The 22240-nt window shown below is 52.1% G+C and overlaps 8 protein-coding genes across 8 annotated transcripts; 3 read left to right on the forward strand and 5 right to left on the reverse strand.

The window, feature by feature from the left end:
* Window positions 1-717: 717 nt before the first annotated feature.
* Window positions 718-4065, reverse strand: HMPREF1120_07429 (non-specific serine/threonine protein kinase). The gene is made up of 4 exons (XM_009161652.1): window positions 2417-4065; window positions 2209-2359; window positions 1731-2154; window positions 718-1670 (listed from the first exon to the last, which is right to left on the reverse strand). Exons 1-4 carry the CDS (start codon window positions 3285-3287, stop codon window positions 1140-1142), a joined length of 1977 nt encoding a protein of 658 aa, XP_009159900.1. The 5' UTR covers window positions 3288-4065; the 3' UTR covers window positions 718-1139.
* Window positions 4066-4455: 390 nt separating this feature from the next.
* Window positions 4456-5598, forward strand: HMPREF1120_07430 (uncharacterized protein; the record flags this gene model as incomplete). The annotated part of the gene is made up of 1 exon (XM_009161653.1): window positions 4456-5598. One exon carries the CDS (start codon window positions 4456-4458, stop codon window positions 5596-5598), a length of 1143 nt encoding a protein of 380 aa, XP_009159901.1.
* On the reverse strand, window positions 4682-9977 carry HMPREF1120_07431 (uncharacterized protein). The gene is made up of 3 exons (XM_009161654.1): window positions 8558-9977; window positions 7924-8507; window positions 4682-7870 (listed from the first exon to the last, which is right to left on the reverse strand). Exons 2-3 carry the CDS (start codon window positions 7960-7962, stop codon window positions 6131-6133), a joined length of 1779 nt encoding a protein of 592 aa, XP_009159902.1. The 5' UTR covers window positions 7963-8507; window positions 8558-9977; the 3' UTR covers window positions 4682-6130.
* Window positions 9978-10183: 206 nt separating this feature from the next.
* Window positions 10184-12132, reverse strand: HMPREF1120_07432 (uncharacterized protein). The gene has a single exon (XM_009161655.1). The coding sequence runs from the start codon at window positions 11993-11995 to the stop codon at window positions 10859-10861; it is 1137 nt and encodes a 378-aa protein (XP_009159903.1). The 5' UTR covers window positions 11996-12132; the 3' UTR covers window positions 10184-10858.
* Window positions 12133-12479: 347 nt separating this feature from the next.
* Window positions 12480-14244, forward strand: HMPREF1120_07433 (uncharacterized protein; the record flags this gene model as incomplete). Its single annotated transcript, XM_009161656.1, has 2 exons — window positions 12480-12713; window positions 12766-14244. 2 exons carry the CDS (start codon window positions 12480-12482, stop codon window positions 14242-14244), a joined length of 1713 nt encoding a protein of 570 aa, XP_009159904.1.
* Window positions 14245-14766: 522 nt separating this feature from the next.
* On the forward strand, window positions 14767-16812 carry HMPREF1120_07434 (alpha-L-rhamnosidase; the record flags this gene model as incomplete). Its single annotated transcript, XM_009161657.1, has 1 exon — window positions 14767-16812. The coding sequence occupies one exon, from the start codon at window positions 14767-14769 to the stop codon at window positions 16810-16812; it is 2046 nt and encodes a 681-aa protein (XP_009159905.1).
* Window positions 16813-17418: 606 nt separating this feature from the next.
* On the reverse strand, window positions 17419-18360 carry HMPREF1120_07435 (uncharacterized protein; the record flags this gene model as incomplete). The annotated part of the gene is made up of 1 exon (XM_009161658.1): window positions 17419-18360. One exon carries the CDS (start codon window positions 18358-18360, stop codon window positions 17419-17421), a length of 942 nt encoding a protein of 313 aa, XP_009159906.1.
* A 1507-nt stretch (window positions 18361-19867) lies between these two features.
* On the reverse strand, window positions 19868-22232 carry HMPREF1120_07436 (26S proteasome regulatory subunit N7). Its single transcript, XM_009161659.1, has 4 exons — window positions 21898-22232; window positions 21770-21814; window positions 21427-21710; window positions 19868-21371 (listed from the first exon to the last, which is right to left on the reverse strand). The coding sequence occupies exons 1-4, from the start codon at window positions 21950-21952 to the stop codon at window positions 20280-20282; spliced, it is 1476 nt and encodes a 491-aa protein (XP_009159907.1). The 5' UTR covers window positions 21953-22232; the 3' UTR covers window positions 19868-20279.
* Window positions 22233-22240: the final 8 nt, after the last annotated feature.

The raw sequence follows: 22240 nt of genomic DNA on the forward strand, positions 1-22240 counted from the left end.
TCCATCACAACTGATGATTGCGAGTCGAGCGGCAACTCTGTGCACGCACCGCTCACTTGTTGACGAGTTTTAGTCAATCAAGTCAGCTGGGTACAATGTTGTGGTACCTGAGTGTCTTGTTATTGTCGCCCCAGTCATTTTTAGGCGTCTCTAAGCCGAAGGAAACCCTGATCATCCTTTACTAGGTCAACTACAGTAGGCATACTGTAACGAGATAGAGTCAGTCTGCGACAAGCATAACTGTCTCCGCTTATACTGTAGGCGGTGGAGACCACAACAATTGCAAAGAGAAAGGATGGACAGGGGGTTCGAGACATAGAGGCTGACGACGACAGTCGGAGCAGCATAACAGGATACCTACCTAGGTAGGTAGTAGAATAAATAATTCAGCCCACAATAACAATAATAACAATAAAAGCAAATGTTAGCAATGGTTCCCGATTTGCAGTGTTGGTTGCAGTGTGGACGAAATCCGCATCTTATTTGCCCCGGATCGTTGCAACATCTGGCCCCTTGGGTTGTTTAGGGATCCCCTGATTTGCAATACACCCGGTACTGGTCCTGGTCCTGGTCCTGGTATACCCTCCTAGGGTTCGCTTATGCTGCTCCAGCACAGGAATAGTAACATGCTCTTCACCTATGGACGCTCATTATCATCACCACTATCACCGTCACCGTCACCATCATATGAAGTGCCGACTAATGAAACTGTCAGTGGTCGCCCATCCCCTGTAAATAGCATTGACCCGGTGGCATTTCCAATGGAAGTACATTATACGTGCTGTACCAAGGTACCAACAGTACTGTACCTACGGCCCCTTTGCGTCGAGACTCGCCTCCACTAGTGAAATGGTCGGCACAATAATGAGTCCTTCTCGCTAGAGGCAAGGAATACCTCGCTATGTACCAGGTCAGGTAGGTAGGTAGGTAGGTAGGTAGGTCTGGTATGTACTGCATGTACGACCATAAAGATTTTATATTCAGCTGAAAGGACAGTATGTCAAGCAGTTTCCACCCCATATACGCCCAGCGCTCAAAAGGTACAACTTGAAGATAGCTAGCCTGCTTTTCACATGAAACAGATTCGATCACTCTTAAACATCGGCAGCAACGTCAAGAGCAACATCTTCCTTCCACCTTTATCCAATTCTGAAGCTGTTTACGCTGCCGTTGCCGCTGCCGCTCAGCAAACTGCCACCACTGTTCCGGCCGTACATGGCGCCATTGATGTCGCCGCCGCTGGGACCAACGTGACTGGAAGGTGGCCCGCGATGTTGGACACTACCGGCGGGAGTACGACTCCGCTCTGGCTCCGGCGTGGCCACCGTGGGAGGCAATCGACCACCCGCAGGAGGCCATCTCCCGTTCCCGGCCTTTTCATGGCTGTCGTCATCGACGATGACCACCATCCACACACCGATTTGACCACCGGCACCTACGAGAGGGGTACAGTGAATCCACTTGTTCTTGCCCTGGTCGTCGCTGCGGGTGATCCAGCGTACTTTCGCCGTGACTCCTCTTCCTTCAGCAAACGCCGCCCGTAACTCCTCGCGCACGCGGTTGGAGCCGCCAATCTTGTTGAGGAACGGCGACTGCAAGACGCCCGGTAGTCTCTGCGAAGGGCTGGCGAACAGGATCCGTAGCGAAGGATACGGTCTTACCAGCATATACTGCAGGCGAGAGTCAATCAGTTGGTTTTGCATCGTATATAAGCACTCCACAAGACTTACATGTTGGTAAATGCCACTGAGCCGGCCATTGATGTGTCCAAGGGACGGCGGCGCCAGTGTCTCTGGATCCTTCAGTAGCAACCGTGGTTGATGCGACGAAACGCTTTCTAGGTCTTCTTCCTCCGTCACTTCTCGATGCATTTTCCCGCCGTGCCGCCGGATAGTGTCCAGCTCCCCCTGGTTGAGCATCTCACTCAATTCCCTCAACTCGTCGTTCTTCTCGGGAGAAGGCCGTTCAGGTAAAGGCGGGTCTTCGCCGCGTGCGCGTAGCTCGAGCAACCTCTGAAGGGATTCCATCTCTGTGCAATCCTTGACCAGCCCACTGACATCGACTTGGGCTCCAATGTAATACCGCACCACTCCCCGAGTGTCGGCCAAAGGCGCAACCATGAGCAGGTTCACGAATGGCGAGCCATCTCGTCGGCTGTTTTCTGTCAGAGAAACAATATCAAAATAGGACATCTGTCATGACACCTACTAATTTAGCAACACCTCTTGGTGCTGTTTCCCCGCCTGGATTGCCTCCTTTAGCCGGCGGACACTATGAGGGTTGGTCATGGGCCCCTGCAGAAACCTGCAATTTCGCCCAAGAACATATGATAGCCCATACTGGGTTGTACGGTTGAATTCTGCCAACCATTAGCTTTGTGTCTATATCGTAAGATACTCCCTCGGGCCAGGCGAACCTTCTGATGCAAAGACAATGGGATTGTCGTGCCTGGCCGGGTCCGTCAGACAAAACACTTCCGCCAGTCCATCGGAGGCTTCACGCAGTTCCTGCGACAGAGATCCCGTCACTCGAGCGGTTATGCTAGCACTGACAATCTGGATATATTGGTGTGTGATATATGCCGGCAGTTCCTCGTTCACCAGGACGTCAAAAGCCTTGTACGCCCTCTCTTCCAACGACGTGTTGATGGTCGGCTTGATGGGTTTCTGGGTGAAGTCGAGTCCCTCGACAGGGTCAAGCCCTTCACAAATGGCATTCGCGTAGTGGATGGCGCGCAACGACTTGAGAGAATCGAGGTAGTGGACGAGGATGGGCACGGACTGCGGTCGGTGGACGCCGAGGAAGGACGTGAATCGGAAGAGAAATGTTGGGTCTGCAAAGATGACTTGTAGATGACCTCTCGAGAAGAGAGCCTGGGTCTGTTTTTCCAACGAGAACGTATCGTCGTGGTAGCCCGCCGCCGGCGGCGGAGACACAAGGTTGAAGGAGGCGGGATCGTCGTCAAGCACCGGCTCCAGTCGGTCACCGTTCCCCAACTGTCCATTGTCCAGCAACCCATTGGTTTGTAGTCGGGGCAGTTCTTTAGGTGTCCCATCATCGAGTCCGAGGCCCTTGAGCGACGCCAGCGTGCCGGCAGGCATGTCGCGTTCCTGCTGAGACGCGCGCAGCAGTTCTTCCGTCGAGTACGTTATAGAGGGGTCGGAAGAGTCGCGCTCAGGGGAAGCCCTCCACGCCGGGGCGGATAGTCGCTCGTGTGCATCGTGAGGTGGCTGCGGGGCCGTGGAAAGGACTGGAGGTTCGTTCGTGATCGATGTAGTAGCAGTCATGTCCACTTCGACCGGTTCGAGCAGGGCTAGGAGACCCCTAGGTTCCCGGTGCTGGGGAAATTCTGAAGGCGGCACAGGACGGACGTCAAGGCGCCTTGATCTACAGCGAGTGCGGACTGCGAGGCTCACGACTGGAGCTCGAGGTTGGCGGTCGGCATTGAACTCGGACGAGCGAAGCTCTAAGCTGGCATGCCAGTGAGTCGTTCAAGTTGCGATAGCGGTACTTTTAGTCCCTCGTCTGACAGCGGGTAGTAGGACCCAGGCAGGGGTCGAGGTGAACTTGAATCTCTGGGGAAATCCCAACATGAACTACAAATAGACGACGACTAGTGGTAACCATGAAGCAGCGCGGCCGCTGCCCACAGAACGGGAATGCAGAGGATGGACACGAACGAATCACTAGGCCCCTGACTCTTCATGCGCAAACAGTTCGAATGTTATACTTCATTGGCAATAGTATACCCGCCGATGGAGCTGGCAAGCCCTGGACTAGCAACCGTACTTTCTGGTAGCACTGAACCTTGGTATAGAGAAGCATTCTCGCATTTAAATCGCCGGCTTCAATGAGCGCTACACCAGGAGCAACCTAAGGTAGATACCTCGAGGTTGTCAAAATGCCAACTCGGTCATATCGCGGGCATCATCGACTTCAAGTCTGTGCATACCTGTACCACTTGAGGCGGTGGGTACAAACCCCCAGATCCACGATCCTTGTCATGATCAATCTGCAGATCATCCACTACACTACTTCCCCAGAAGACACGGAGTCCGTCACCATTTCATTTATCTAAAGCAGGCATACCATGTAGTAGTGGTACCTGGATGGGTCCGTCACAGAGTCATTTATGTCAACTGCCAACGCAAAAAGTTGTTGACGTCACTTTGAAATTCAATCAACCGGACTTCGATGTTTGAGACGCGGCGAGATGACAGTCTGGAATGTCCAACTTGAACGGCGGCGACAAACTAAACTCTCAGGAAAACATTGAATTATCCAAAGCACTACTAGCTCACTGGTCATTCTCAACTCTAAACAAGAAGTGCTAAAAACCCTGCAAGGGTTCAACAGGAAACACTAGGTCCTAATCACGATCCATTCATCGCTGTCGCCCCTTGATTTCTCAGCCTCGTCCACATCACGGCCCCCAGCTGTTAATGCGAAGCACCCATGTCCGCAATCCTCGACATCGAAGCACAACGGCTCCAGAACCTGCAACAGAAGCAAAAACTCCTAGAAGAGCTTAACCTGCCCAACTTCTCGCAACCTACCAGACATGACAACACCACCAAGACAACTAGGCCGGCGGCCAAAAAGCGGCGACTGAATGCACGCACTGGCAGTGGGAGGCCCACCGTGACGGCGGGCCCAGTGAGGGCTTCTGCAAGAATAGCAGCAGCGGCAGCCAGCAGAATCAACTATGGCGAAGAGCACGAGTCCGAATCCGAGGGACCAAATCCTGGTGATATCCACAGGCCCAAATCACGACGAACCACCAAACCCAAAACCAGCTCCCGTTTACAATCCCAATCTTACCAGCAGCACTCCCACCCCATCCCATCACCATCCCTATCCCTATCAGCCCTTCTAGACACCCACAATTCCTGGCCCCCCACCGCCCCCGAACCCATACTACTATCCGACGGAACCTACCATTTCTCATCTCACCCCGATTTCCGACCCAACAAATCCCCCTTGGACATTTTACTCGAAGGCGCCTTTGGAGGCAGCTACTTCTCGCCCTGGCACAGCCGCACTCTCAACTTGACTTTACAGGACGACTACCTGAGAACACTACCTCCGTCATGGCTGGACCAATTACGCCCGGCCACAAAGTACATCACATCCCCCACGTACGACGCCAGTCTAAACAAATTCGGCGTGGCGTGCGGCCAGTCTTTGTCCCAGTGGGAGGATGCCGGCTGGATCAATTTTGACTATGATCCGAGGGGCTGGTTTGAGTGGTATATTCGTTTTTGGCTGGGGAGGCGTTGCGGCGGCGGCGGAGGCGACGACGACGACGACGATGACGGTGACGGTGACGGTGACGGTGACGGTGACGGTGATAATGAGGATGATAGGCAGGTCGGTCGGTGGATTCGATGTGTAGGTCCCCGCGGCCGGTGGAGACGTATGTTACTGAAAAAATATGTCGACTTGGGTGTCAGGAGTGTTTTTGATGATGGGGACGACGATGACGAGAACGACCGAAAAGTGAGTCCCGTCATACATCAGACTTGTCATCATTGGGCGTATGAGGTTCGTCAGTGTGATTTGGATGATGCGTGGCGGAAAAGGACACAAGGGGGTTGATAAATTTACATAAACCCTTCCGAAGAAACGGACAATAAATGCGTTGAAAGTCGGCCTTGCCAAAATACGACCCGATCCAGCACCTATCATCCTAAATGATGAATGTAGTGTAACAACTTAGTCTAGACTGAGTAGATGTATACTTCATGGTTACCCATGTGGTCTTCATCTAAATCGAACTTTGTTAGGACACAAACCCGGGTACGCTCTTGACTCTGAGAATAGGACTATGGCCACAGAGAAGAAGTCAAAGGAAACCAAAAGGAGAGATTATACCAATTAATATAAATTCATGTCCTCCCGACTTGGAAAATGCGCCTTTTCGCTAATCGTGTACGCTGTGGCGCTGGCACTAAATAAAGGAGTGTGTCCAGTAGACAACAAGGCTATCTGCACGTCGTTATCACCGCTGCCCTCGGCTCTCGATGAGAACCGCCGTCTTCGGGCCTGATGTTCCCGGCTTTCTTCAACTTCTGATGTGTACTGCCGTATCACATATAATTTGTGCTTTTCGATCACGAATGAAGATCCTTCAAGCTCCTGCTACTACTGGCGAAACCACAGATGTGGGGACTGGCGGCCCTACTGCAGATGCAGATGCACTCACCGGTATTTGTCCGAGGATGCGATCCCAAGTCTGGGTATTGAAATGGACTGATGGCATCTGCATCGGGTCGTCATGACACGAGTCCACGGCGGCAGCATCCCCGACTGCTCCATCCGGCAGAGATGATGCCTGATTGGTTCCCCCTGCACCAGGCTTCTTCATCTGCAAGACTTCTCTGAGTGTACATACCACATCACTTGCAGGTGTCATCGGATCAAGGTCGTCACAGTCACTCCGATCGCTGGTCTTGGACCATTTGCTGCTACTACTGGTGGACGATGTGGATGATTCTCGGGACACTGACAGTGACACTGACGCCGAGCCACCCGAAGGCGATGACATAGCTGTGCTCACAATTTCATTGGATGGAAGCTCGTGTAAAGACTCCCCAAGGAGTTCGTGCGGTTCGTTATTATTGCGATCATCATCGACGACATGGTCAGTCACCGTTGTCTCTGATTCTGCCGTAGACGCCATGGCCGCGGCCGGGATGGATTTGTCTTGGTTGACTTCATTCAGCCCGTTGCCGTAGCCCTCGACAAAGATCTCGCAGAAGGGAGCCCGCTTCGGTGGCATCTCATTGACAAAAGAATGAGGACGCAGGGACATCAACCTCCGAACTGAAGATGATGGAGAAGTGGGAGTCGTCGTCGTCTTGCTGGTTATGGACCCCACAAACGAGCCTGGTAGATGGGCAGGAAGAGTGGTTCGGCGTCGTGCTTTGACTGTTTTTGATCTTGCCGCCGTGTTCTCACCAGTGGAAGAAGACTGGAGTATGTTCGTATGAGAATAACTTGTATCGGGGATCAGCTCGCTTGGGGTTCTCCGGATGCTCCGCACATTCGGGATTGCTGCGAGCTGCCATGGCATTCGTTTCGGTGGCTGGCAGCACAGAGAATAGGTGAGATTCGCGGTGTTACGAACCTGTTGGGGCGGCTGTGCTATGGCGTGAAAGGTCTGCAGAATAGCATAGATCAAGAGCCATCGGACCTTTCGGCCTTCGACTAGCGAAAGACCCTCCAGGTCATCATCAACCGTCCTTTCCTCGAATTCCGAAAACTTGTGCACCAAAGAGCAATCCGTCACCAGCGAGTCTCGGTTGGTTGCTGATATCAAAGCCTGCTTGTCTTGCACCTTCCGGGCTTCCTTATCTGCTTTACGCTTTTGAATTGGATTCCAAGACATTCGTCTTTGGAGTGGCTGCCGCTGACTGGCACTGGACTGCCTGGCTTTTGGTAGAAGAGGAAGCGGGTGGGCAACCGGCTCGTGGTTGTGCTTCGTGTCAAATACCTGGATGACTTGATGGATGCATATTCCACCAGACTGAGCAATGTCGCTCTCGCCCAACCCAGTGGACGAACCAGCATCAACCAGGTATTGATAGAGGATCTCGAATTCACTGAAGACAGTGGAATATATTACCTGCTGGAGGGCTTCATCCTCGAGGTCGTTAGGCGGCCAGCAGCCGTACTTGTCAACGTAGAATTGCTTGAGAAACGAGCGGAACTTGATCAGATGGTCCCTGGCTGGTTGCGGAAGCTCTAGGAAACTGCAGGTCACTTCAGTTTCGAAAAAGTCGGCGACCGACTGATGTACTCGACCCAGCCGAAGGTCCATCTCTTGACGAGCTCGATTGATCAGTCCCTTGGACTTGGTGCTCACCAGCTGCAAATTGGTCAGTTGGCTATTAACCACTTGCGGCAGAGGTCAAAACCTACCGGGTATTCAATGCTTGAGCGTAGGCCTCGATGGCTCATACCCACACAATGGGCGAACGAATCCACCCATAGGTCCTCGATGTGGAGCGTCTCCGCCAGGAAAAGGGCTGCAAGAGCATGGTCAACACACTCTCTGAAGTCAAGGTATCTCTGATTCTCCGCATATGACACGACTTCCAGGGTATTTTGTGTGCTATCGCCGGGGCGGTACACATCAATCCTCGCTTTCAAATATACCAAGGCCCTTCCCAAGGCCCTACCCGTCAGTGGTCGGTTGTAGAGCCAGGCAAAGAAATTCCGAGTAATGATATGATGGTCGAAGATTTCCTCGAGCCCGGCGCCGTGAGGTGCTGGAATGTACAGCTCACACAGCGCTTGATGAGGATCGCATCCCGGACAGTTTGGAAGAACACATTGAGCAGTTGCGTGGACCGAATTCCTGGTCACGCAGCGGTCGAGGAGAGAGTCGAATCCCCTTACTTTGAGAAATGCGGTATGGACTCGGAAGGCAGGACCTCGGCTCGACTGGCCAGGCTCTCGCAAGTAAACCAGACAGTCGCCCGTGGGCCAACAGAGTTCAGGTTCTTGTGAGACACAATGAGCTTTAGCCTTCAAATTGTGTCTTGGTACTCACATGGAAGAGGTTAACCCAGTCGGTAGTGACTCTTGCTCGACCATCCCATCTTCTCAGACCAGCTGACCTGATGTCGTCGCGAGTCACTCGACCTTGAATGCGTCTCATATTTGCTGGAGTTGAATGTCCCATCGCTCACGCTTTGGTGCTATATGTTCTGTCTCTGGGTGGTATGTTTCATCCCTACAGCGAGAACAGCAGGCGGGAGTAAAGGGCAAGATGAAGGAGGGAATCACAATATTGAAGCTCCTTGAGCTCGACCGGACTTTTTTTTTTCTGTGCAACGGCCGGTCGATGACTGGAACGACGAGGGCCTCGACCCCAGTTTATGCAGTTGTAAGGGTTGCGCAGGCGGCGCGTTCAATGTAAACTTCAGAACCCAACCTTGAATGAATGACAGCACCAGGTAAGGAGCGTTGAGCAGGGGGCTAGCTAGATCGTCAGCAAGGATGGACAGGAAGACAGAGAACCCTGTCTGACGACAGTCGAGCACTGGTACCAGCGTTCATGGGTAGGTCAGGAATGAACTGCTTGAGGAAATAGGTTCGTATTGGGGCAGCTGCGAAATCTCCCACGGACGCAAGCCATCGTCGTCCAGGGCCTACATCCTGCACCCTGCAGGCGCCGGATTGATTGTTTGCCCAAGGACCAAAGCGGAATCATGACGATAATGGATGAAGCTGGAGTGTCGGAGGACAGGGCGATGTCCGGTGGCGTCCAGTCAGAAGCAGGTGCCTGTAGCATCTCAACACCATCTCAACGCCATCGCAGCCATCTCAGCGCCCAGTTCAAGCGGTCGACAGGCATCGTCACGTCAGGTTTCCTGTAAGTGCCTGTCAAGGTTATGCCCGACCCCCGATCGTTCCGAATCCAAAGTCCGCATTGTAGATCCGCCCGCCATCCTTGACCACTGACCGTTGAGACTCAATGTCCGACCGCAGGGTTGACGCAGGTCGACCCCTTCGAGCTCTTCCATTTCTTCATGATCCCCCGACGCCAGCTGTTGTGCCCCCCGGCATCCACAATCAGGACGCGTCAAAGCACAACTCGATCCCTTGATGTGCTCAGGCTCAAGCTGGAGGCGGCCGCCGGAGCGACCACACTTTTCTATCGTCGCTCATTACTGTTTCCGCCTGCGATGTCCTCTGACGGTGCCGTCGCCCTTTGGCCATGCCAGACTTGTGGCTCTGTGGCACTTAGGTCGACGTAACACTGCCTCTAGTTGACGCCTCTCAAGCTACCAACGACTTGAGGCCAGCTAATGCACCGTCCAACGCCGATCGGCCGTCGATGGGGGTAGCTTGTTGCCAGGGTTCGAGCTGTCATCTCAAGGCTACCACTGTTCACAAAGACGACCACCCTAAGCGCTCTCTCCTTGAGAAAAGAATCCCCCTGGCAGCTACAGATCTATGGAGATAAGTGGGGCATCCCCCAGCAGAAGCATCATGGATGTACAGTGGTACTGTTGAACCTTGTTCTCCAACCTTTTTGATGGGAACCCTGAACAAAAAGGATCACTTCAATCCACAGCTACGAAACTTCAGAGACGACTCTGAAGCCTTCGCAGGCAGAGTGAAAGTTCCCGACTCTACAAGCGATGTCCCTAGGACGGCAGAGGGGATGCTTCAGGGCAACACCACATCTCATGCTAGGGTCGGAGTAAAAGTACGTAAAAAGCTATTGGTGATGGTTGGTAGTTCAACTCCGAGTAACCATGTCTGTGCGTTGGCTGGCTGAGTACAGCGTCAACTTGGGGCAACCCATCGCCCTGGAAGACGCTACTAGGTCGCGACTGGATGTCGAGGAGCGGCACACACTTCTTCTCTCAACACCGCTTTTGCCAAATACAGTCCAGCAATTCAATCCCATTCCGAATTCAGATAGACTCTGAAGCCGGCAACGCCAGCAGAACAGGGCTCCAAAGCCAAAATTCGGCAATAAGCGAGCACTCAGCCAGTCGTGAACTGGGGGTTCTCCAGACCCAGATCCAAGCGTCGATCAAGCCCACAAACGTTCCCAGGACTGAGAGGTCCCAGGAGCAGGTTTAATCAGCCGTTATGCTGATCGTCTCCCATATGCACCAATGCGGAAAGTCGCGCAGACTACCTTTCGTGTTTGGCGGCGCCTTTCTATCATTACCTACTGTTGTGTCGCATCATGAGTGGACGAGGTTGTAGGATCATCGCTGAGATGTCTCATCAAAGAATTGAGCTCACTGACCATCCTTTCCAAGCTGATAGTAGTCTGCATGTCTACCTGGTACTATGGTAAACGTCGAGCAGGCGACTGTGGAATGGCTATTCATACTTCAACAAGAACCCTGACCTCTCCATCCATCCAGTCAACAACACCAGCACTCAGCAAAGCAACCATCCATTCCCCATCTTCCGTCACCGTCACCAGGCCATCAGGCAGCCAGACTTTCACCACTGGGCGAGATGCACTATCCGGGCTTTTGTCTTGCTGCGGTTTCTTGTACTTCTTCTCCACTTCGGCGACGAGGCTGGAAAGACTCGGAGCGGCCTCAGGTGTCAACGTAAATCGTGGTATTACTCGCCTCAGAGCACCACCAGTATTCGAGACCACGTTGACGTAAAGAACGATTGATTGCTTAAAAGGTGTTGTAGGTTGAGGTTCACTCGCAGATACCGTGGATGGATGCTGCTCGACAGGATCAGGAGAAGTGGTTTGATGACCATTAGTTGACAAGGCTGTTTCATGCGTGTCGACGTGTGAAGTTAGAGAGTCGTCTGCTGGTGTTGCTGGTAATGACTGATCATCCTTGTTCTCTTTGTTAGAGCATTGTCTTCTGGTCGCAGCAGCGTAGACTCGCTGGCGCTCATTCGTGACCATCTTGCGCATCAGTGGCATCATCAGTTTGATGATTGTTTGACTGTCTTGGGGCCATATTAAAGTCCTAGGAGGGGCACCAGGAATCCCTTCTCCTGCCCCTGGACCGAAGTATTTCTCACCATATCCGTGCACTGCAAGAAACTCTTCAACACAATTCCACAGTTTCAGCTTAGCCACGTCGGTGCCGCCAGTGACTTTTTTATGACCCACAACGTCTCGACGTTCAGGGTGGGCTTCGTCGAGCATGAAGGCTTTGGCAGCGGTTTGGAGTCGGAGGAAATTCTCTGGAGCCAGCTCCAAAGATGCAAAGACCTTGCCTAGAGGAGGCCTGCTGTATTTCCTGCTCTTCGAAGATGGCTCTCGGAAGAGAACAGATGCTGAACTCTGCAGCTGAGGGGATGTGATCTCGGGGGATGCATCACTGATTTTGCGATCTGGCAATGTCGACGTGTGTGCAGTGATGCTCTCCGTTCGTTTCCTTTTCCCAAGTAACGTTGGACTCCTAGTCTGTTCGTCTGCCGCAGCTGTCGCGGCTTGCACCAAGCCCGCAAAGTGGACATCATCGGCATAATCTGTGTCTGCCATGATAGAATGGTTAGCAGGCAGCCGAGCCTGCTGAGCGCAGGGGCCTGCCCTGACGCAGCTGGGTTCAAGATAGAACCTGGAAATCAAAGAAGTAGAGGCAAGACAGGCAGCCTTGCGACGCGAGACGTGAGTGAGAGATGTTTGCAAGGTTTGACAACTGAGTAAATGAGACAAATCCGCCCAGCAGCCAGAGAACAAAAGGAAACGTTGCCGATATCAGGCTATACTTCGTTGGGACTTATCCTTGCCGCTATAGTACAAATCCCAAGTTGCACACGGCTGCGTCCGGAGCTAACCAAAAACGGTATGGAGCCTCTCATCCTCAACATCAATGCAGTCATGACAACAACGACTCCTGTTCTACCACTCTGTCAAACCCTCAGGCGTCGTTGGAGCATCTCACAACATGCGTTTGGACAGCACGTGGACTTCGTAGGAGAACCGAATTATCAACCGGAGCAGGACTTTGTTGGCCCCGTTCAATATGTTTGCAGCTACGAAGTCTCAATTGGCTACATACCTGCTAGGGGTCTGCCCGTTTTCGATCGCTTTCCTGGTCTTCCTGAACTCAACGGTCTCGTTTGTGATCACAGATATCATCGGCCGGGGCCATGGCGTCGGAGATGCCGTTGGCAGTTTGGGATTCGCTGACGAGCTGGTCGCGATGTTCGCATGTCCGATCTGGGGCGTTCTGTCCGATTATATGGGTCTGCGTTTTGTGAGACCTCTATGCGGACCACTGTCTAGACCACTCTACTGACGGCTTCCAGGTCTGTGTTTGCGGATATCTGATCATATGTCTAGCATTGGCGTTATTTGTTCAGGCGCACAATGTGTACCCTCAGCTGCTACTCACGAGACTCCTGTTCAGTCTTGGAGGTGCGGCGGCATCCACGATGGTGACGGCTATCCTTCCCGCCGTTGCTGCAGGCACTTCCAACGAGCTGACTGACCCCGGTTTGACGAGAGATGGCCACGCTGATGGCGGCGCTGGACACGCTTCAAGCCCTTCCATTGCCTCGGAACTGACGATCACACCTGCAACATTCATGTCTCAACCACGCAGACGTCGCAGTCCTCCTAGTACCACAAAGCCTGAGCCAGACATTTCCCGCTCAACGAATCAAATCGCTGGTTTCGTCGGAATGTTTACTGGTTGCGGTGCTCTCATCGCCCTGATGGTGTTCCTTCCCCTCCCGGCCAAGTTTCAATATGCTGGAGTCGGGATGAAGGACTCTCTGAAGTACAGCTTTTACATTGTGGCCTTCATAGCATTCATCTTGGCCGTCTGGTGCTTCATTGGTCTCCGGCATCTTCAGGAGACATCCAAGGAACATGGATCAGGCCACCCGAGCCCTCGGCCTGAGCTAAGCATGCCAGTGCTTCGAAGGTATCTGCGTGACATGTTCGACAACTTCGTTAAAGCTATTTCCAATGGTTTCAAACGTCCTGAGATAGCGCTGGGTTACCTAGGGGGATTTGTGGCTCGTGCTTCGTCCGTTGGTATCTCACTCTTTATTCCACTCCTGGTCAATGCCATGTTCATGTCCTCCGGCCTATGCACAGACAATATCTCCGAGGGAGGCCCTGCGGGTCTTCCAGACATTAAAAGAAAGTGTCCGCGCGCATATATTGTCGCAGCGGAGTTGACAGGGACTTCAGAAATGGTGGCTCTTGTTGCCGCTCCCCTATTTGGTTATTGGTCAGCAAGAGCTTCAAGAAAGGAAATTCCTCTTCTTTGCTCCTCAATCGCTGGATTAATCGGGTATCCGCTGTTCCCCAATTTATTCGATCCCGATGGCGAGAACACAGCTCGCCGTATTGCAGCCTTCCTCTCCGTTTCCTTGATTGGCTTCAGCCAGATTGGAGCAATTGTGTGCTCCTTGGGCACTTTGAGCAGTGCAATTCTTCGGAAAGAACCCGGCCCAGCTGGGCCTCCAGAGGGGATTGCCGGTGACAACGATGTTGCTGCAACAGAGAATCAGCCACTTCTGGATTCGGTGGGACAGCCAGCCAAAGACGTGTCTTTGTCCACCGTCAAGGGTTCTGTTGCTGGTGTATACTCATTCTACGGGGGTGCCGCAATTTTGATATTGACCAAAGGGGGTGGTCTTCTATTTGACAAGGTGTCTTTAGCCGGTCCCTTCTACATCATGGCTGCTTTCAACGCAGTATTGATGCTTGATTGTGCAGCTTTATGGCTTGGGGGCACGAAAGCGCAGCCTCGCGGGCCTTCCGGAACGACCTAAGCCATCTCGGCCCTTCCAACCATCCAGGACAATTTGCATTCGAGATGAACATCTGCTCACAACCTGACACTCGCTCTTAAAAGACCCGGTGTGCGGCGTGAACTTCCCCGAATCAGCAACATTGACCAGGACAGGCCTCCGCACTCGACGAGAAAGTCAAGAATGTTTCTGCATGAGAGTGTCACCCGAATGGTCATCCATAATCAGTGGGCGTCCCCAGGTTCCGTCGCTCGATGTTTACCAGCTATCATACCTCACACCTGCCACAATAGGCAATAGCATTCTCCACCTAATCCCTGCATTATCCCCCGCAACTGTGGAGTCCTGGGGTTGAAGGTATGTGAAGGCGGCACCTGCTATGACAATGTTCGGCCCTAGTTGTATCGAAGTGAGCCTGTCCGCCCGGTCGTTTCCTCGTCAGTCCCAAAAGCCGATATAAAACTTGCCTCAGTAGTTGAGGTAAGTACCATAGCAGGAGCTGGACGGGCAACGACAGGTACTCCAAGGATACTGATGCTCACCATGTTCTATTCATTGCGTTTGATGGCAGTCCTGGCCGGTCATGTCTTAGCCATCCCTTACTCGGAATACATAGTGACTCCTTCCTCAAGGACGCTGTACCCAACCACGGTGTATAATGTCAATGGCACAGTTCAGGATGCAGCAGCGTTGGTGAAGACAGGCGGCTCAGCCACCTTCGTGGGTCAGTCAGCAGTGACATATGACTTCGGCAAGAACATCGCAGGAATCGTCTCCTTCGACTACAATACAAGCTCTGGTGCTCAAGGAGGGTTTATCGGGATCAGCTTTACTGAAAGTTCCTTATGGATCAACAGCGATGGCTGTGATGCAACAGCTGATGCCGGCATTGACGAGGCGCTCTGGTTTCCTTTGGCTGCTGGCAGTGGTCGTCAACAAGCATCACATGAACATCAACGCGGAGCATTTCGTTATCTGAATGTCTACCATAATACTAGCGGGGAGGTAACTGTCAGCAACCTCACCATTTACTTCACAGCCATACCTCAGAAGTCAGAAACATCGTTACAGAACTACACCGGCTATTTTCACAGCAGCGATGAGCAACTCAACAGAGTTTGGTATGCTGGAGCGTACACCAATGAACTCTGCACGATTGACCCAAAAGCTGGAGACTCCTTGATATATTTGGGCAGCGTCGCATCAAACGACACAGTAACGACTCCCTTGCCGTGGTACCTGAACTACACTATTTCGGCAGGGGAAAGCGTCCTGGTTGATGGAGCCAAGCGTGACCGGCTTGTATGGCCGGGAGACATGTCAATCGCAGTACCATCGATCTTCGTCTCGACCAACGATTTGACCACGGTGAAAAATTCGTTGGACTCGCTTCTGGAGTTACAAAACAGCTCGACAGGCGCCTTGCCCTATGCTGGAGTCCCATTCGGTCAGAAATTACCCGTTTGGAGTTTTACTTATCACTTATACTCGCTAATCGGTATCTACGACCACTACCTGTATACAGGCAATTGGTCGTACTTGTCCGCGAATTGGGACAAGTTCAAATTCGGCCTCAAGTACTCGGCAAGTTTTATTGATAGTTCGGGAATGGCCAATGTGACTTCGTCAGCAGACTGGCTACGGTTCGGGATGGGTGCACACAACATTGAAGCCAACGCGATATTGTACCACACCTTGAACCTGGGAATCAGCCTCGCCGCGATCATGAACGACACGACAGTGGCCGCCTGGTCAAGCTACGCGGCTGGGATCAAGAAAGCAGCCAATGCTCAGCTATGGGATGCTTCAGCCAACCTATATCGCGATAACGACACAACGCCGCTTACAGATCTACACCCGCAAGACGGTAACGCATGGGCCATCCTGTCGAACTTGACTCTATCATCTGCGCAGAACGTCAACATTTCGACCGCCCTAGCATCACGCTGGGGCAAGTATGGTGCCCCCGCGCCTGAAGCTGGTGCGACAGTGTCACCGTTCATCTCAGGCTTTGAGATACAAGCGCACTATATCGCTGGTCAGGCTGGCAATGCTGTGAAGCTGATGCAATTCATGTGGGGAGATTTCATGCTTGATGACCCTCGTATGACCAACAGTACCTTTATCGAAGGATATTCCACCAATGGTGACTTACATTATGCACCATATACCAATGACCCACGCATTTCCCATGCTCATGGCTGGGCTACAGGGCCAACGAGCGCCCTGACTTTCTACGCCGCCGGGCTTCAAGTGCTCAGCGAAGCAGGCAAGACATGGAAAATAGCTCCTCAGCTTGGAGGTTTGCAGAACGCTGAAGCTGGTTTCGAAACTCCATTGGGTAGCTTCTCGTCAAACGTCACTGCTCTAGAAGGTGGAGGTGTGAGTGTGATGTTCGAAACCCCACCAGGGACATCTGGCAGTGTGGTGTTTCAACCTGAAGCTGGCCACGAAGGTCACGTCATGGCAACAAGAATTGGGGACCAGTCTCTTGTAAAGAGGACTCAGGTGTCATCTGGCAGGCCGGGGCCCGTTGTCTTGGATGGGCTTCCTGGCGGCAAGTACGAAGCCAAGCTTTTACGTGTGTGAGGGTAGTCAAGGGAGGTAAGTATAAAATACTCCTTTATAATAATATTCTTGCTAACCTAATTAGAGTCCCGGTCGACTCTACGCATATATTGGGTCACCTTATTTTGAGTCTGGAGCGCATCTCCGATCTATCACCTCCAATAACCTCCTGAATATTAAGATCCTCTTTTTTGATGTTGCATCAGCAGTTCCCCCTCTTCCCAACTTTACTCAAGCTTATTATGCCCAATACCCTCCCTACGACTATATTTTATTCTAATCTTCTTGGATCTAGTGTGTCCCCTATCCTTAACCAAGATTTACACTATATTCCCCATCGTCCAATATTCCTCGAAACCACTTCTGTTGCGATATACTCCCAGCGCCCTCTATTGCTAACAAAGGTCTATCCATTACACCTAGCGGACTCTTAAAAGCCGACGTCTGCTATTTCTGTCTTTCCTTCCAGCAGGCGCTGTACTCACAAGCAATATTTAACAGGCGTGCGACAAGGTAAGGATGAAGTCAACCATGGATTCACTGTCTTTTCCTCTCATACAAGAACACCAGATGGTACCGAGTGCCCCGGCCAACTACCGAATTCACCACGAGGTGTAGGAATCCTATCTACAACTCAACTGGTCCCAATGCAACCTCCTCGCCGACCCAACGCCGAATTGCCTCTTCGGCAGATACCAAACGCTCACAAGACGAGCCAGGACAGGGCAAAAATACATCCTTATGCGCGACCAGGAACACATGGTGCCTGTGGCCCTCCCTCTCCCAAAAATCGCGGATCTCCACCGCCACACGCCGGCTACCACGGTGCCAAGTCATGGCCACCGTGAATTGGGCGTCTGGCAGCACGACATAATGTCGTGTGCGCCGGCCCGACCTCTTTGTCTCTAGAGACAAGAGGAATTCACGGCGGCCAAACCTTTGGCCGTGGCGGTGGAGAAGGGGAGAAGGAGAAGGAGAGGAGGACGGAGAAGTTGAGGCTGTTGTGTCCCTTAAATAAGCAGGAGTGGTGCCACTGGCAACGCTGCCAGCAGTGACACTGACTGTGCCACCACCAACGCCACCAACAACGCTGGCACCAGTGTTGGTGACAGTGTTAGTGTCAACAAAGGTATCAACCACAGAAAACAACCCCAATCCATGTCGAGTCGCCCCAGGTCTCAAGGACAAACTCGCTCTGATCTCACGGTACACAGTCCGTGATAACGGCCTCGCTCCAAAGACCACGGTCCCAGCACCAATTTCCTCTTCTCGAATGCCCCGACGTCGAGTGACTGAAATTGGAAGACTGCGGCCTACAGGGCTTGGGTGTGCTTCCACGTGACCTTCGACTGCTGTAACGAGACGTTGGACTGAATGCTGGACTTCGGGCGTCATACGGTCGTCTCTCTGCACTCGCATCGTCACTTCACGCATCATGTCGTAAATGTGTGGTGGGGGACGGTCAAGAATACGGCGTTCAGAGGGGAATAAGCCGTCGATTGTTGGTAGTTCATCCCATTGGATGTGGCGCCGGTTAGGGTTGGTGGGGGTCTCGTTTGGTGGAGGCATGGTTGAGAAAAGACAAAGGAGGAGGAGATGGTGGTGGTGGTGGTTGTTGTTTGTTGTTTGTGTTGTTGCTTGTTTTCTTCTTGATGAGGTAAGAGGCGGTGGTTCTTGTCTGTGTCCTTGCTTGCGTGTTCTTCTCAACGGAGGTGAAGGTAGGTCTCTGAATCGTCACAATGGAAGAGTATTCGTTGAGTTAGTTGTGACTGCCGACAATGCAAAGGATAAGCAAGATCGGTTGGCCTGTCGATCTCTGGGTGACTGCTGATGAACACCAGGGAATATATTAGCTTCTTCTTCTCGAATTGGTACAATGATGGGGGTTCTTCAAAGGAGGGCTGGAGAGTAGGTAAGTTACTTACGAGCAAGTGTGCTGTACTGCGCGGCGACAGACAGACAAGACCAAGAGAAGAAAGGAAGAGAAGAGGAAGGTTTGAAGACCACTCGTCGCAACTTAGTGTTCAGAGGAGGAAGGGATTGTGTCTCTCGAGAACTGGCGGTGGAGAGTCAAGTCAGATCGGCTGCTGAACAATATTCCAAGATCGGGTAGGGAAGCAGGTAGGTGGGTGAGTAGGTACTTACCAAAAGATTGGGTGCTGTTGTCCTTATAGCAGAGCAAAGCAGATTAGGACAGAGAACCAGTGTCGCTATTGTCGTTGTCACAAGGGAGCCAGAGAGATAGATCGGTGACTTAATCTTGTCGCAGTGTGTTCAGTGTCGCTGTTGTCGTTGTCGTCTTAAGGGAGGAAGAGAGGATAGATGGGCAAGTCAACCAGCCAGCCTAGGGAGGAGAAGAAGCGCAGAGAGCCGAGCCACTGTAACGACTGCGACGATTATTTCGATCAAAGAAAAGCGCTGGTCCTGGTCGTCAAAGAAGAGAAGAGGGAGCAAGAGGAAAGGAGACTGCACTGGCATAGGGAACAGAAGAATCATGATCGACTGTTGTTGATACAGTGTCGCGTCACTTCTCTTCTGTTTCTGTTTTTGGGTTTGTTGATGATTTTGTTATTGTCTTTAGATATCTGTATGCGGTGCGACAGACAGGAGTATTCACTGTCTACTAGTACTAGTATCTAATTGCTATTGGGCGACGACTTCTAGACAGTGAAGTGAACCTATATAGCGAATTAGCCTTGGCGAGACGAGATGCGACAAGGCTGTGCACGCAGGAGACAAGGCTGAGTCTCTACTAGTATCTATATTCAAGCACAAGACAACAGACACAAAGACCAGAACAGACAGGCATGCTACTCCTATCCCGAATCCGAATCATTTCGTGCGAAGCAGACTACTAAGGATATATTACCTTAGTGTTGAACAGTTCGAATAGTCCAGTCCAGAGCAGACGTGGAGACAGGAAGGGAGAATAAAAAGGGGGTGCGCAGCCTTGCCTTGTGACCCCACCGCAGCCTGCCGCAGTCAAGAACATAACAGATCGAGCATAAGTACTTGCCCGATTCATCCGAAATATTCTTTTCTGATGCAAGCAGGCTGAGTACAATAGATCTACTCGCAGTTTGGAATCGTTTCAAGTAATGGCCATGATCCTTTTTTGAACATGGGCATTCGGTGTCTAATTAGGCTATGCTAGTTGCCGCCAGCATTCGCAGTCGAATTGCGCATTGCCCTCTTCTGGCTCTCTTTCGCCAGGGCTCTGGCTCTCGCCCTTGTTCTCCGTACTCCGTACACTCAATGCTAAGTTATCAAACACGCTTCCTTCCAGCCCGCCATGCTGTGTGACGTTGATTCTTTTGATGATTCGTCATCCTTAATGTCGTTCGTTATCGGCATTCAATCATTCATCAAGGTTTGCCCCGAAAGTATTCCCTAGTCTAGCCCCGAAGAAGTGAACCTTTCAGGCGGCCCAATCGCTAAGCCGAGCTGAGACGACTAGTTTGTTGTGCCCGCAATCAGACCAGTCCAAACTAACCACCGCCTCGACGGCTTGAACCCTGCGAATTACTGGCGATGATGTCTCTAGCACCATCGTCAAACGAAGCACCACCACCACCGTCCACCGAGTCCCCATCCCAGGTCGGTTTCTTCTTGGAAGGCGGAAGCTTGACCTCGATACCGGCATTGATGACTTGCAGTCTGAGTAGCTTCTGATGAGCCTCGCGTTCGAATCTCTTGACCATGTCAAGAGCAGCCCGTTGGGCTTCAGCACGGAGGTCATGTTGCACAGCATCTAGAGTGCCATGCTCGAGATCAATGCGCGCATCAAGTTTTCCTTCCTCAATCAGGGCAATGATTTCGTCCAGGAAACTCTGTGGGCCAGCCGTTGCTGCTGAGCCTGCATCATTGTCGACACCCTGAAATGCTTGCGGATTGATCGGACTACCAAACATTTTTTCCATGTTGGCCAAGGTCACTTTGCTGAAGGGTTCGAAGTACTGGATCATGCTCTTGGTGCGGATTTTCTTGTAGATGTCGGCGAGCAAGGGTTGCAGATAGATGTCCAAGAGATAGTCGGGGCGGTAGGACTCGAGAATGTCGAGGCATTGATTGTATTTGCCTGCACAGAAGGACTTGATGGCGCGGCGGATGTGAGGTTCGAGCTCAAGAAAGTTGCGGAAATTGGCATTGTCCAACACCTGAGACTGGAGTTCCGAGCGTGTCATGGAAGCCAAAGCACAAAGACCGCCGTAGACGGCGACATCGTTGCTGGTGATGACCTCACTGTAGCTGTCTCCCAAGCTGGCTTCCGTGTTGAGGAAGCTGATGGCAGCATTGTGGTAATCACCGACTGACATCTGCTGCAGACCCATGGCTGCGTAGATTTTGGGCTGGTTTCGGGCCATGTCTTCCGGTTTCATCTGCAGGTTGCGGATCTTGTGCACTTGAGACTGGACGGCCAGCCAGTTCTTCTGTTCAATAGCCACAGCCACAATCCTAAATGCTGTCGATGCAATGTGCGCTGCTGTGGTACAGTAATCCCGCATGCGTGAGTATGCTTTGACTGCGTTGTTAAGATCGCCGATGGTGTAGTAGTGGTTGCCCAGGTCTTCATTTCCCATCTGCGCCAGATTGTCAGTACAAATGCACCCTCGGGTAGAGCGCTTGCAGACTCACACGTATACTCTCTTTGATGAGGTTGTTCTTGTACCCCTTGAGTTCGTTCTCCAGACGGGCGGTTTCGGCCGCATTTCTCTTTTCCTGCTGTGCAGCCCAGACGGGATCCACGAGATTGTCCACATTTTTGCCCCTAGATGCCTTCTTCAACAGTGCCACTGCTTCGTGGTAATTTCGAACATCGCTGCCCTTCTTGGCCTCCGCGACCGCCATCCGAGCGGCTTCTTCTTGCAACGGGATAGAACACGAGGCAATGAGGTGAAGTCTGCGGAAGACAGTCCGACCTGAAATGAGATGTACGGTGAGCATATGTGACCCTTACAGTATTAACCTTGTGGCATACCCTTGTAGTTTGCAATGTAGGAAGGCAGGTCGAAATTAGGAGTCTCTGTAGATGCGACGCAAGAAGTTAGCAGGCGCTCCTCCGTACGACATTCATTAGATCGCAATATCGCGAAGAAGTAGGCTTACCATGTACCTCCACACCGTAGGTGGGGTGTTCCGATGAAAGGTCCTCGTCTGCCATATTGGAAAACAGTGGCCTTGCCTGCGCGGCAAGGAAGCCGCTCTCTGTGGGGAGTTGGTACCAGAGGAGAGATCAAGTAGGTCCCACGCTGTGTTCAGACAGATGATTTCGGTGAGTCTGAGAGTGGGATGCTGTAAAGACTGGGAGAATGCTACAGAAGGGAGACAGGTGCAGAGGAAATATTGTCGCGGTTGGTGGTGGTGGTAAACAAAGTCAGTGGGCAGAGAGTCGGAGTGGTTGTTAGTTGTGCTTAGTGAGTGAATCGGTGCCTCCAAAAAGCGATCGATC

The sequence above is a fragment of the Exophiala dermatitidis genome, assembly GCF_000230625.1.
Source record: "Exophiala dermatitidis NIH/UT8656 unplaced genomic scaffold supercont1.6, whole genome shotgun sequence".
Lineage (NCBI taxonomy): Eukaryota > Fungi > Ascomycota > Eurotiomycetes > Chaetothyriales > Herpotrichiellaceae > Exophiala > Exophiala dermatitidis.